Source organism: Eptesicus fuscus, chromosome 13, assembly GCF_027574615.1.
Source record: "Eptesicus fuscus isolate TK198812 chromosome 13, DD_ASM_mEF_20220401, whole genome shotgun sequence".
Lineage (NCBI taxonomy): Eukaryota > Metazoa > Chordata > Mammalia > Chiroptera > Vespertilionidae > Eptesicus > Eptesicus fuscus.
The window spans coordinates 81574068-81589175 of record NC_072485.1 but is presented as its reverse complement, the minus strand read 5'-3'; the positions used below and the strand labels follow the sequence as shown (position 1 = coordinate 81589175).

The 15108-nt window shown below is 57.2% G+C and overlaps 1 protein-coding gene across 1 annotated transcript; it reads right to left on the bottom strand.

Annotated features, from left to right (window-relative positions):
• On the bottom strand, nucleotides 1-1955 carry LOC129151236 (secretoglobin family 1D member 2-like). Its single transcript, XM_054725335.1, has 3 exons — nucleotides 1840-1955; nucleotides 1068-1255; nucleotides 1-138 (listed from the first exon to the last, which is right to left on the bottom strand). Exons 1-3 carry the CDS (start codon nucleotides 1892-1894, stop codon nucleotides 100-102), a joined length of 282 nt encoding a protein of 93 aa, XP_054581310.1. The 5' UTR covers nucleotides 1895-1955; the 3' UTR covers nucleotides 1-99.
• Between the last annotated feature and the right edge of the window lie 13153 nt (nucleotides 1956-15108).

Below are 15108 nucleotides of genomic sequence, written 5' to 3'. Positions count from 1 at the left end.
TGCAGGGCAAGTGATTTATTGAAGCAAGACGTTGAAACCTCTGCATTTTCCAGGGAAGGTCAGCGCATCATTGAGAGACAGGGCGCTCGGAGGTGAGGTTTATGAAAGCTGCCTATTACACTCGAATTTGACGATCTTCTGAAATAGACCAAGAGAGACAGGCTGTCAGTCAGGCTGCCCCTGGAGAGGCCGCGGGCAGAGTGTGTTCACAACCAGGACGCGGAGACATTGCAACCAGCGAAGGCGCACGGGGCAGCGGGCGGCCAGGGAGCGGGCGGGGAGGTCGGTGGTCCCGGTGCCGGCACAGCCACAGACACGGCACCCAGAGCCCTGGCCACGGCCGGGCGCAGAGCCCGAGGGGCCCAGGAGTGGCCTCGGTTTTCTGATGGAGCCGGGAGGGGGACAAAGGGGCCCAAGACCCCAGGATTTGCTTTCTCTGAGTCCCAGGTCCTAGGACGGGACTTTTCACTCCAGAGTGGACGGGGCGGGGGAGGGGGGTGACGGGGCGGGGGCTGGGCCGGGCGGGAGGGGCTGCGGGAGGATCTGCTTCGGAGATCTGCAGCCCCGGCGGGGACCTGCTACTGGTGGCACACTGACGTGTCCACACTGAGGCCCTGCGCGTGGGGACACGTGCTTAACGCCCGGCCTCATTCGGGGGTGGAGGAGCTAACCCCCCTCCCCCCAATGTCTGATTTCCTCAGAGAGACAGGGAGACTGTCAGCTCCACCCGTGGCCCCAGGGACAGTGCCTCCTGCCTGGGGTGAGGGGTCGCCCTGGAGAACCCTCCCAGGCAGGGAGGCAGAGTGCGTGGCCCTCACCATCACCGCCTGGGCCGGCTGTCCGCCCTCAGGACACAGGGAGCCTGCAGCCCAGGGAGGGGCCTGCAGAGGCTGTGCAGCCTGAGGCTGGCTCAGCGGGTGTCGGGTCACCATCCAGCCATGGCCACGGCCCCTCTCAGAGGTGAGCAGCGGGGCAGGTGCCCCCACCTGTGCCCCCCAGGGCAGCGCCCTCCCCCGCCTGCCCCTGGGCTGAGCAGCCGCCTCGTGCAGGAAGGAGAACGAAGTTACCAGAAAGTGGTCCACTGCCAATCGGTCGAACAGGGGGAGTTTGTTTACGCATCTCTTCACTCGCAGTGTGGCCTGCATCGCCTCTGCAGGGGCACCGAACTTCTTAATGTTCTCACGGAAGGACGCTACACTCCCCATCACGAAGCTTGTCATCTCAGAAGAAAGGGCCGGACAGACTTCCGCATCAGCTGGAGCCGGAGAGAGAGAAACACCATCGATGTAGGAAAGTCACTTTCCCGCGGCTCTGTGGCCCCGGAACCAGACCGGAACCTGGGCGGGAAGGGCTCCTCGGTGACAGTGCCCCTCCCCCAGGCCTCACGGCGCCAGGTCGCAGAGCACGCAGCGGAGCCAGGAGGGCGCCCAGGTGACGCCCTGGCCACTCTCACCCGTTGTCACGTACACCCAGGGCTTCCCAGATCCCCGGCTGTGCCCTGGTCACTGTCCCTGGATCTCAGGCTCAGCTCTGCCTCTCATAGAGCCTTGTGTCCCGGTCACCGTGCTGCCGGGCCGAGCCCTGACCCACAGGAAGCGGACTCCGTCCTGCTGCTTCTGCATCGGCCCAGGCGGGCGAGGGGCTTCCGACGGGACCCCGCACCTGCCTTTGGCGCTTTCCAGAGTCCCGGGACCAGACACCCCGAGTCCTGGGCTTTGGGGGCTGGTGCAACGGGGGGCAGGAAAGGTTTCACTCTGACCCGCCCCCCTCCCCACCTACGGCCCCTGGACCGGAGAAGGCCCTCCCGGCCGCTGGTGTCTGCGTGGAAGGGACACTCACCGTCGGGGCAGCAAAGGGCCAGCGTGAGCAGCAGCAGAGGCAGGGCCAGCTTCATGGTGCCTGTGGCCGGAGCGCAGCTGAGCCAACAGGAGCGAGAGGAGCTGGGTGAGCAGCCCGCGCGCCAGGGCTCTTTGTACCCAGTGAGCCGCACGGTCCCGCCCACAGGGGACGGGCAGGCCACAGGCCTGGCTTCCTGCCCGCCCGCCCTTCCTCGCGGAGGCTGATGCCATCTGTCAGCGCCAGAGCCCGGGGCCTTGGCCAGAGCCAGGCCTTGTTGGCACCTGCAGGGCCCCCGGAGCCCCGCCCGCGGCGGGAGGGTCGCAGTGCGCACCCCTCGGGGGAGGGAGCCCCTGGGAGTCAGCTCCCTCCGTGCAGACGGGTCCGCGTTCCCATGTCCTCACCCAGGGCCTGGCCCAGAGGGGGGTCCGCACGTGTCCCTGCGGGAGATGAGCGACCCCGCGTGCAGGAGCCATCAGGGTGGCTGGGCCGCCCCGTGAGGGCACACGGTGCCCGCTGTGCCAGGGCTGCTGCGGGCACTGCAGGGAGCCAGGTCCGCGGTGTCCGCTTCCCCAGAGAAAACAGTGCCGAGAGGAGGACGGCCCTCCCGCCGCCACCACCGACTCCAGCTCCTGTGTCAACGCCGCCCCCACGATTTCAGACCCATCAGCGCGCACGTGTCCTGGTGGACGCTCACGTGTCGGTTCAGGGGTGGCCCCTGTGGGCATCGGCCCCGCAGGAGACGCGCCCGCAGGCCAGTCCACCGCCTGAGCCGACCGCGGCAGCTGCTCCATGGGGCCAGGGAGGCCACACAATTCAGAGAAAGGCCGTGGGGAGCAGGGGACAGGGCAGCGGACTTGAGGGACCGTCAGACGGAAACGGGTGCGTGGTATGGAAGTTCTAGCTCAGCTGAGTGCCTCTGGGTTTCTGACTCAATGCAGGGCTCTCGCTGACGGCCACCTCGTTCCTCACCGCTCAGCCTCCTCCCTGCTGGACGGGCCCTCAGGCGGCAGCTGGGTGGGGCCTGAGCAGGAATCCACCCAGTGACCCTTCGGTGCACAGAGGGACGCTCAACCACTGAGCGGCCCGGCCAGGCTCTCGCTACTTTCTCTCTCTGTTTTCTGGGAACGAGAAGCTGCTGTGAACAAAGACCAGCAAACACAGAGGCTCTCCTCTTGTTGAAAACCTGCCCTTGGAACCAGGGGCAGCACACAAAACACCATCAACAAGTTGCCATAATGAGCAGGTCACTAATCAGCCGTTGGGGAAATCTAAGACGGCCTTGGGAGAAACGCAGTGAGCAGGGGTGGAAGCTGATGCTGGAGCTGAATACAGGTTGGCCCTGGGACACCCCTCCTCCCTGCACACCTGTCGCCGTGGACCTCACAGACACAGTGGCCCCTTGGCGACGGGACCCGTGGCAGCTACAGAACACACTGACGTCCATACCCCTGCAGCCGGCACACCCTGAGGGGGCCCTCTCCGCCATGTGCTCAGAGACGGACGCGGGACCTGAGAGCACCGCGCACACGCCCTGCTCCGAGGACACAGGAGCGCTCAGTGCACCCCCGTCCTCAGACTGGGGCAGGTTCGGTCCCGCCACCTCGGGGTCCAAGCGGCAGCGTCACACATCGCTGAGGATTCTGGGGTGGCGTGTGGGTCTCTCTTTCAAATGGGGGCCGTTTCCCTTAGGGGGGTGTGAGCAAGAGCCCACCTTCAGGGCCAGACTCCCGGGGCTCAAGCCCAGCTCTGGAGCTTCCCGCCGTGGGGTCTCCACAGGGGCTGACCCTCCCTGCCTCAGTGTCCTCGTCTGTCAGACAAGGGGACACCACGGATGCGTGAGGACCCGTGGGTTCATCCAGGACAAATGCTGGGCACAGTGCCTGGCCGTCAGCCTCAGCCATTCCAGTTCTGCATGAAACGGGAAACTGAGTGACAGGCGAACAGAACACACGCCTCGTCCCCAAAGGCAAACATCAGGCGACCTGACCGCTCGGCCCGGAGGGCGCCGGCCTCCCCTCAGGGCTGCCCGCTGCTGCGCCGGCTCTGGATTTCCTGGGATTGCCCTCTGTCACCACCAGCTGTCACTGCCCAGTCACTTCCCTGACGTCTAATGGGCACATCGGAGCGAGGCTCACTGGGACTCCATAACCCTGCACACGGGCATTGGAGTCAGGGTACAGGAGGGGGTGGGGACAGGGATCGTGACCCCGAGGCCCTCGGGGCCTCTGCTCTCGGTCCTCAGCAGGATGCGCTGGCCACGCGGGCCCCTTGGATCCCAGGGCCCCTCCCGCGCTCAGGCTCTCACTGGTCCCCAGGCGCCTGGGGGAGGAGGCGCCTCAGACATCACCTCTGGGTCGTGATGTCCCTGTGGGCTCGTGCCGTCTACGTAGCCTGTGGAGACACCGGTCCCCATGGGCCCCTCCCCGTCACACACATCCTGTTCCGTGTTACACGACGGAGGCGGCCACGTCGTGTCAGACCCTGCAGGCACTCACTCCGCAGGTCCAACTCTCGGTGCCAATGAGCAAGCGTCAGTGATGTTTGTGGAACTCTGTGACAGTGGCCTCCCTGTCCTCGCTTCCAATGAAACACATAAGGACTCTTAGCCATGGCTGACAACTCCTTAAAAATAATTTTAATATATTTTTATTGGTTTCTGAGAGAAAGGGAGAGGGAGAGAGAGATAGAGACATTCATGATGAGAGAGAATCATTGATCCACTCGGCAGGACAGGGGGGCAGGTCCTTGTGCGCCACACACCCTCTCACCTCACCCCCGGCCCCGCACATGAGACCCTGCACGCCCCCCAATGGGCATTGAGCCTGCAATCCGGGCATGTGACCTTGACCGAGAATGGAATCGTGACCTCCTGGTTCATAGGTCAATGCTCAACCTCTGCCCCCACTATAATACCTGGGAGTGATAGATCCCAGGTCATTTCTGACCCATAGAACTGAGTGACATGGCTCATTCTCTTCACATCCGCACACTCATGGGAAAAGATGTTTGGAGTCAGGCCCCTAAGGATGGAGGCGGGACTGAAAGAGCTGCCGGGAACCCATTCCAGCACGTGATAATTACAAGAGTTCCCTCCAAAGGTTGATGGGACTTGGGCGGCTCAACAAGGGTGATCCACGTATGTAGTTTACCTGTTGGAACGGCTGAAGGGCACTTCCCCCAAACCTGAATAGGCTTGTCTGCTGCCAGACATCTTATTGCCTCCTGTTGGCCAGACACCTGACCAGCTGTAGGCTATTCCCCAAACCGACAATGCTGCTGTTACCCTACCCTTGGAAGTGCATTCTCTCCCCCTTGCCGTAGGACAAATTGTGTTAAATAAATAGCACGGGGTCCTGAGACAAGAGTGAGTCTTTAGCTCCTTTAGCTGAAGCTCCTCTGACCCCCAAAGCCTTTCAAAATCATCTTTGTCTCCGCACTCTTGAGTCAGCTACACGCAGCCCCTTTCTCCAGAATGCTGAACCCTTTGTAAGGCTGGGAAGAGAACCCCGGCATTATGAGGCCCTCAAGAGGGACACCAATAAAGGGCCTCCGTTTGATCAATAAATAACACCCCCCCCCCCCCATCGATACAGAACATGAAACCTGGCCTCCTTCAGCGCATTAAGAGACGCACTGATCAACAGCATTTCGCTTTGATAAGAAGCATCCAAAACTGGAAGGTCCCGGATGGCGCCCAGATCACCAACGTGCCTCACCTTACACTCTCCACAAGCCACGCCACTGCCTCTCCCCTGCCCTTGTGCTCTGAGCCCCGAGATCCAGGCCCTAGGCTCCCGGGACACGCATGAGCTCTGCCCACGCCTCGCCCCCCACAGAGCGCCTGCCGCAGCCCCTGCACCCACCGATGCTCTGACTTCCTGCTCCGAGCTCTGTGCTGCAGAGGGAGCCCACGACGTTGGGGGGCTGGGCATCAGAGATGGTCTCCTTCCTCTGCTCCTCGACTCTCCCCAGAACTCAGTTGTCCTATGGGGGCTCAGTGTCCCCTGTCTTTCCCGCAGGTCAGCAGTGAAAGGGAGGCGCCCGGCCGGCCTGGCTCAGGGGTTGAGCATCCACCTATGAACCGGGAGGTCACGGTTCCTGAGTTGCGGGCTCAATCCCCACCCCCACCCCCTTCCTCCTCTGCACAGAAAGCTGCTCCCTCTGGGGAGTTTCTCCAGCCCCTGCTCGGCCCGCACTCCCGCTGGGGTTACGTCTCAGCAGGTGCCCCCGCTGTGCTCTATGGCGTGGAGCCTCTTCTCACCACATGTGGCCACTTTCTCCCCCCTCCCCCTACTGGGGACTTGACTGCTTTTTCTTCAGTATCCCTCTGTGGTTAAGACCACTTGGTGGTTTTGTATTTTATATTTGGGGGGATTTCAAGGAGGATGGGCAGACCTGGACCCCAGGTTCCGTGTGCTGTGGAGTCAGCCCAGGTGACGTGGATTCCCATTGGGGTCGGGGCTTTGATCTCGCAGTGGCCGATGGAGTGCGTTTATGGGGGTTTTTAAGGAAACGTAACTCCCTCTCGCTCCCCTTTGGACATTGTTTCTGTCCGACAGCTTGGTCTCCGACACTGGATGACAGTGACAGAGGAGAGGCCGTGGTGATGGGGTGACAGTGACAGAGGAGAGGCCGTGGTGATGGGGTGACAGTGACAGAGGAGAGGCCGTGGTGATGGGGTGACAGTGACAGAGGAGAGGCCGTGGTGATGGGGTGACAGTGACAGAGGAGAGGCCGTGGTGATGGGGTGACAGTGACAGAGGAGTGGCCGTGGTGATGGGGTGACAGTGACAGAGGAGAGGCCGTGGTGATGGGGTGACAGTGACAGGAGAGGAGAGGCCGTGGTGATGGGGTGACAGTGACAGAGGAGAGGCTGTGGTGATGGGGTGACAGTGACAGAGGAGAGGCCTTGGGGGCAGGGAGGTGGTTTCCGTGTCGCTGAAGGGGGACAGGGAGCCCAGCTCCTGGGTCCAGTGTGGACCTGTCTCTGCAGCCACCACTCTGGGGCCCTGATGCCTTCCCAGGGCAGCAGGGAAGGGGCGGGGGAACGCTCAGCAACATCAGGATTTGGGATGCGGGTCCCACTTTCCCACGGGGGCTCCTGTGGACTGCCAGCTGGAGGCCTTTAACGTGTCTGAGTGTCAGCGCCGGGAGGCTATTCTGTCTTTACAAGAAAATAACAGGAATTCACCAATCGCGTCCGTGCGTGACTCAGCACCGCGTCTCGGTCTGATGATGCCCTGACAGGAGGGTCCCTGCAGCCCCTGACATTCCTCTCAAAGAGGCACTTCTGAGTCACCTCCCTCCCCCAGGCTCCTTCCCCACGTCCCCTCCTGGCCTTCCACACCACCAGGGTGGTCACCTGCTGCCCTCCAGGCCCGTGCCCTCCACGCTCGCGCGTCCCCCGGGCTCAGCGGCATCTGTGTCTCAAGCTTCCGTGGCCCCTGGTGGCCTCAGTCTCTCGCCTGCTGCTCTGTGGGTGTGACATCTGAAGAGGCCGCCGTTAAGCACGCTGGGCGGGGGGGGGGGGGGGGGGGGGGCCATGGAAAGGCCTCTTTGTCCAGGAGAGAAGAGCTGGCCGGTCATTTTAAGTCCAACTCCAAGTGAGACTCATTTGGAGTCGCTCTGGCCATTGCCTGCAGAAAGGAAGCCTGAGCGCCGCCTGGTGGCGGGCGGTAGACTGCACGTATCCAGGGAGACCCCTGGTTCTGATGGAATGGCGCCCCCTGGTGGGGAGGGCTCACATTTGCGCTCCGTCTAAGGAAACCTCAGGCTGTTGCCCCAGTCCCTGGGGACCTGACTGCCCCTCCTTACCCCACGATCCATGTAAAAGGTCTGAAATCCGGGAAATGAGAGCCACAGAGGAAGTGAGTGAAACTAAGGGGATCGTAAATAGTTGGATCAATAATCCAGGAGCAAACGCCAAACCGATGAGACATCACCACCCGGTGAAGAAGCCCCCCAACTCCCACTTCTGCCGATGACCCTGCAGCTCGTGTGAGACCCACACGCCCCCAAGAGCAGCTGAGAATCCACATGAACTGCGAAGTCCTCCGGCCGGGGGTGTTGGGGAGCCGCTAAGACAGTATGGACTTGAGGGTCCAGATTCCAGGAAAAGGGCAGCTACAGAGACGGGGCGCCCACTCTGCACCTTTCCCCTTGGGGCACCTGCCAGGTCCCAGGAAGACGAGGTGCAGGATGCTGAGAGGACCAATGGCGGGAGGCGAGAGAGCCACTCCGACGGCGAAGGTAGCCGTGGTGGTTCCCACGAGCGGATGGACAGGATCCCACGCGTGATGAGCGGGAAAGGACAGGGAGGGCTGCCTGACGCCTGGTTAGTCATCTCGTCCTGGCGGCGCTTGAGGAGCCGTGGACCCTACACCCTTTAGCGTGTGCCCGTGGCCGTGACTTAGAACAGACCTCCCTCCTCGGCAGCAGGTGCAGCCACGCTTTCCACTCCACATCCCCTCGCTGACCAGCTGCCCGGGCCCTGGCCGTGTGGCTCCCTCGGTTGGAGCCCCGCCCTCTCCGTCTCCAGATGCCAAGGGAACTTCAGAGCTGAGTCCAGGCCGCGCGGACGGACAATCACCAGGTATCTGGGTCGTTTGCAAACCTTTTGCAGGTGAGGGTGGGGGTCCCATGCCTGCTCTTCTCTCCTAGACCTTCTGGAAGGACGTTTGCATCATGGATTTCTGGGCTCATACAGCCTGCGGGCCGGACGATCCCCACCCGGACGTACCTGTGTCATCCACCTTCACTCTGACCCGGTGGAGATCATCACCGACTCTATTCCCGGAATGTGGTCGGTCATTCGCACCATAGCCTTAATGGGGAGGGCGCAGGTGGGGGGGGGAAATGCTGTATAACAGTGACTTTTAAAGAGCAAAAAGTTTTAAATTTTGATCATTTTTTTTTTTTTGTCTATAGTTCCTGCTCTTTTGCCATGTGTAAGAAATCCGTGCCAAACAGAGACACTGCGATTTTGTCCTGTTTTCTTCTAGGAGTTTCATACTTTTAGATTTTACAGTTAGTCCTCTGATACATCAGGAGTTAAATCTGATATACTGGTGGGCTGGAGATTTCTTAATGTAGCCAGTTGTTCCCAAACAATTTGTTGAAACGCATCCTTCCCCCGCCCCCGGGATCGCTTCTCCACCTTGGTGGAAAGCCATGTGACCCTATGGACAGATTCTGGTTCTGGTCTCTACAGTTCCTCAGCTGTTTGCTCATCTTCACATCGAGACCATGCCATCCCGACTACTGTAGCTCTGTGGTACATTTGGAAGTCATGTAGTATTGCCCCTCCACATTAGTTCTCATTTTTCAAAATTGTTTTGACTATTGTAGGTCCTTTGCAGTTAAATATAAATTTTGCAACCAGATTTTTCATAAACTTGCCAAAATAAAACAAGCCTATCTGGACTTTGGTTGAGAGTTCATTGCATTAAACCCATAAATCTATTTGGAGAAACTGACATCTTAAGGATATTGCTTCCTATCCATGAACACTGTGTGTATCCCATGTAGGTCTTCCTGAATTCCTCTCAGCAATATTTTATACGTTTTACTCTACAGGTCTTTCGTGTCTTTTATTCAGTTTACTAGAGGCCCAGGGCATGAAAATTCATGCACGTGTGGGGGGTTAGGGGGTGGAGTCCCTAAGCCCTGCCTGCCCCTCTCAGAGTCCAGGAGCCCTCAGGGGCGGGAGGCGACCCCGCAATCAGGGGAAGGCAACACCATCACACCTCTGCTGCTGCCACTGCTGGCAGTGCATGCATAGGTCGGCCCTGGTTATATGAGCCTCAGGCGGCCCTGGGCGGATGGGCAGCTGACATCCGAGGCTTGCCTGCACCCAGGCCGGCCCTTGGCAACTGGGGGACTGAGAGGACTGGGCACCGCCATCTTTGTGAGGGTGTGGCATATTCCCTCTTTATTAGATAGGATTCTTAAGATTTTGATAATTTTAGAGATTATAAATTGCACTTTCTTAATTTCCATTTCTTATTGTTCAAGAATATAGACATATAATCAATTTTTGTATATTTATGTTATATCCTGCAACCATGCTAAAGTCACTTAACCCTTTGGTAGACACTCTCAGACTTTCTAAAGTCATCTCGGAAAGTAGTTTTACACTTGATCTTAGTCAAAAGGCCGAGAGGCGGTTCCTCATTTGTGGTTCGTTTTCCTTTTTGCTCTGCTGCCCTGGCCAGAACCTCCGACATGTTCAGCAGCAATGGCACTGGACACCCTTGCACTCACCTTGTTGGCAGGAATGCATCCCTTCACCTTGATGTTCGGTAGTTTTCTTTCTGTTTTTTTTATGAGCTTTATCAAACCAAGGAAATTCCTTTTAAATTATCGTTTGCCTAGAGCTTTTATCATAAATTAGTGAATTGTCAAACACAACTTCAGCATCTATTAATCACCTGGTTTTCCTCATGTATTAGTATGGTAAACTGTATTGACTTTCAACTGTTCAATCTGTCTTATTGAGATAAACTTATTTGATTAAGGTGTTTATCCCTTTTAATGTAGAATCACATTGGATTTGACTTGCTAGAAATTTGTTTAAAATTGTTATGTTGATGTTTATGAAGAATAATTATCTGGTTTAGGGATCCCAGGAATGTTGGCTGGCCTCAAAGATGGAGTAGGAAAGTGTTCTTTCTTCTTCAATTGCCTGGGAGAGGTAGTGTATAAATTGGTATTATTTCTTCCTTGAATAAATGGTAACATTTACCACTAAAATGATTTGGCCTAGAGCAGTGATCAGCAAACTGCGGCTCGCGAGCCACCTGCGGCTTTGGCCCCTTGAGTGTGGCTCTTCCACAAAATACCACGTGCGGGCGTGCACATACAGTGCGATTGAAACTTCGTGGCCCATGCGCAGAAGTCGGTTTTCGGCTCTCAAAAGAAATTTCAATCGTTGTACTGTTGATATTTGTCTCTGTTGACTAATGAGTTTGCCGACCACTGGCCTAGAGTATTCTTTGTGAGATTTTAATCTACAAATTCAATTTCTAAATAGGGCTACTTAGGTTTTTTTCTTTCTTCCTGAGTGAACTACAGTATTTTGTATCTTCCAAGGAACTTGTGCTCATTTCATCTACATTTAAAATTTATTACCATCGTTGTTCCTAATATTTGCAGAGTCTGTAGTGGTTTTACTTCCACCATTCTTGGCATTGGTCATTTCTTTCTCTTCATCCTGTTCAGTCTAGACAGGTGTATGGATTGTTTTTGAGCTTCTCAAAGAACCCGCTTTTGGTTTAAATTTTTTCTATTACTTTTTCCCAATGTCATCGATTTCTGCTCCACCTTTGTTATTTCCCTGCTTCTGCTTATACTTTTATTTGCTCTTCTTTTTCTTAAGTGGAAGCTGGAGTCACTGATATGAGACTTTTCCCCCTAATGTAGCATCTAGGCCTATAATTTTCCCTCTAAGTACTGCTTCCATTGCATCTTAAGACACAAAAGTCAGCTGTTATGTCCATATGTACAAGTAGAAACCACAATTAGGAAAACAACACCATTTGCAATAGCTCCAAGAAAATAAATACTTAGCTCTAAACCCATTAAAACGTGTACAGTATCTGTATGCTGAAACTACACAATGCTGGTGAAAGAAACAAAAAAGTGAAAATAAATGGAGGTATGTCATGTTCATGGTTTAGAAGATTCACCATCATAAATATGTGAACTCTCCCCAAACTTACCCTACAGACTTAATGCAATTCCAGTGAAAATCCCAGCAGGGTTTTTGTATAGATAAGCTGATTCTAAAATTTACATAGGAAGGCAAAACTTACATAGGAAGAAAAGCCAAAATAACTTTGTGAGAATAAAGTAGGAATCATACTAACAGATTTTTTAAATATATATATATTTTGTTGATTTTACAGAGAGGAAGGGAGGAGGACAGCGAGTTAGAAACATCGATGAGAGAGAAACATCAATTAGCTGCCTCCTGCACGCCCCCTACTAGGGATCGAGCCCACAACCAAGGTACATGCTGTTGACCAGAATTGAACCCAGGACCCTTCAGTCCACAGGCCAACACTCTATCCACTGAGCCAAACCCATTACGGCATACTACCAGCTTTTCAAGACACAAAAAGCTACAGTCATCTTGACCATGTGCCATTGGCAAAAGGAGAGACTCACAGACCAATGGAAGAGAATACAAAGTCTAGAAACAAACCCATATTAAAGTGGCGGATTGATTCTTGACAAAGATACAAAAGAAATTCAGTGCAAAAAGAACAGTCTTTTCAACAATGGGTCCTGGAACCACTGGCCATCCATTCATGTGTCCCCAAACAAAGACCGTAAACCTCACACATTGAAAAAATTAACTCAAAATAGATCACAAGTCTAAATTTTATGTTAAACTATAAAACTTTTAGAAGAAAATCTTCAAGAACTGAGGCTAAAGATTTCTTAGACATGCCACAAAAAGCATAATCCATCTAAGAAAACGATTTGATAAACTGGATTTCACCCAGATAAAAAGCGTTGCTCCATGAAAACCCGTTAAGTGAATGAAGAGACAAGCAGCAGACCAGGAGAAAACATTGCAAATCACGTAGCTGACAACCAGTTTGTATCCATGACACATAAAGGTTCTAAGCACAACAGTAAGAAAACTACCCAATGCCAACAATGAACAAAAAAGAAAAAAGTTAGCAAAGAACAAAAATAATTAAAAAGGCAAAAAAAAATTACAAACAAAAGATTTGGACACGTCACCAGATACACAGATGGTAAGTAAGCACTGAAAAGGCGTTCACCGTCATTCCGTTAGGAAAATGAAAGTTGAAATCGGAGTTTTCACTGCGCACCTATCAGAATGGCCAAAACGGAAATACTGACAACGCCACGTGCTGACGGAGATGCAGCTGCAGCGGCCTTTCCTAAAACACGAAGAAACGCGCTCGCAGGGGTCGTGTTTGTGACGTTCGGCAGACACTCACCATGACAACACCAGTTTCTAGTCAGGGACATGGAACCAGTTTGAACTTGCACCGAATGCGAAGGAAGTGCGAGGCGTTTGCGTGGGCTGCTGGGGCCTGGGGTTCAGCAACATGGACGCCCAGTTCCTCCTGTGAAAGCGCTCCCGGCGCAGCCGTGGCGAGTTCCCAGGGAGTCAGAGGCGCTTTCTGTCGGGGGCACAGGAAGCACTGCGGCTGCGCGGCCACCAGGCCTGTGCGGCTGCTTCCCCGGCCCCCGCAGAGCAGGGACAGCGGGCGTTCCCGTCGGTGGGCTCCAATCGGACTGCACGCGACTGGCTGCGGCTTGACCTGGCCCCGGCCCACCGCGGGGGCTGGAGCGGCAGCGGACAAGGGGCGCCCTCGCACCTCGGGAACTCCGCCGGCGGCTCCGGGCAGGACCAGGGCCGGCTCCCATGGGCACTAAGCACTCTGTTCGCAGCTTCCTGGTTTTGTTGGAAACATCTCAGCTGCTGGCAAGCACAGCCCGAGGTGGTTTCAAGAGACATCTCCTCTGGGAGAGGCCAAGCATCCCTGGATCCGGGTGAGACCATGTGTCCCAGGATCCGGGTGAGGCCTCGTGCACCTAGGCCCGGGTGAGCCCAAGTGGCCCTGAGTCTGGGAGAGGCCAAGCGTCCCTGGGTCCGGGTGAGACCATGCGTCCCTGGATCCGGGTGAGGCCTCGTGCACCTAGGCCCGGGTGAGCCCAAGTGGCCCTGGGTCTGGGAGAGGCCAAGCGTCCCTGGGTCCGGGTGAGACCATGTGTCCCTGGATCCGGGTGAGGCCTCGCGCACCTAGGCCCGGGTGAGCCCAAGTGGCCCTGGGTCTGGGAGAGGCCAAGCGTCCCTGGGTCCGGGTGAGACCATGCGTCCCTGGATCTGGGTGAGGCCTCGTGCACCTAGGCCCGGGTGAGCCCAAGTGGCCCTGGGTCTGGGAGTGGCCAAACGTTCCTGGGTCTGGGTGAGACCATGTGTCCCTGGATCCGGGTGAGGCCTCGTGCACCTAGGCCCGGGTGAGCCCAAGTGGCCCTGGGTCTGGGAGAGGCCAAGCGTCCCTGGGTCCGGGTGAGACCATGTGTCCCTGGATCCGGGTGAGGCCTCGTGCACCTAGGCCCGGGTGAGCCCAAGTGGCCCTGGGTCTGGGAGAGGCCAAGCGTCCCTGGGTCCGGGTGAGACCATGTGTCCCTGGATCCGGGTGAGGCCTCGTGCCCCTAGGCCCGGGTGAGCCCAAGTGGCCCTGGGTCTGGGAGTGGCCAAACGTTCCTGGGTCTGGGTGAGACCTTGTGTCCCTGGATCCGGGTGAGGCCTCGTGCACCTAGGCCCGGGTGAGCCCAAGTGGCCCTGGGTCTGGGAGAGGCCAAGCGTCCCTGGGTCCGGGTGAGACCATGTGTCCCTGGATCCGGGTGAGGCCTCGTGCACCTAGGCCCGGGTGAGCCCAAGTGGCCCTGGGTCTGGGAGTGGCCAAACGTTCCTGGGTCTGGGTGAGACCATGTGTCCCTGGATCCGGGTGAGGCCTCGTGCACCTAGGCCCGGGTGAGCCCAAGTGGCCCTGGGTCTGGGAGAGGCCAAGCGTCCCTGGGTCCGGGTGAGACCATGTGTCCCTGGATCCGGGTGAGGCCTCGTGCACCTAGGCCCGGGTGAGCCCAAGTGGCCCTGGGTCTGGGAGAGGCCAAGCGTCCCTGGGTCCGGGTGAGACCATGCGTCCCTGGATCTGGGTGAGGCCTCGTGCACCTAGGCCCGGGTGAGCCCAAGTGGCCCTGGGTCTGGGAGTGGCCAAACGTTCCTGGGTCTGGGTGAGACCATGTGTCCCTGGATCCGGGTGAGGCCTCGTGCACCTAGGCCCGGGTGAGCCCAAGTGGCCCTGGGTCTGGGAGAGGCCAAGCGTCCCTGGGTCCGGGTGAGACCATGTGTCCCTGGATCCGGGTGAGGCCTCGTGCACCTAGGCCCGGGTGAGCCCAAGTGGCCCTGGGTCTGGGAGAGGCCAAGCATCCCTGGGTCCGGGTGAGACCATGTGTCCCAGGATCCGGGTGAGGCCTCGTGCACCTAGGCCCGGGTGAGCCCAAGTGGCCCTGGGTCTGGGAGAGGCCAAGCGTCCCTGGGTCCGGGTGAGACCATGCGTCCCTGGATCCGGATGAGGCCTCGTGCACCTAGGCCCGGGTGAGCCCAAGTGGCCCTGGGTCTGGGAGTGGCCAAACGTTCCTGGGTCTGGGTGAGACCATGTGTCCCTGGATCCGAGTGAGGCCTCGTGAACCCAGGCCCGGGTGAGGCCACGTGCCCCT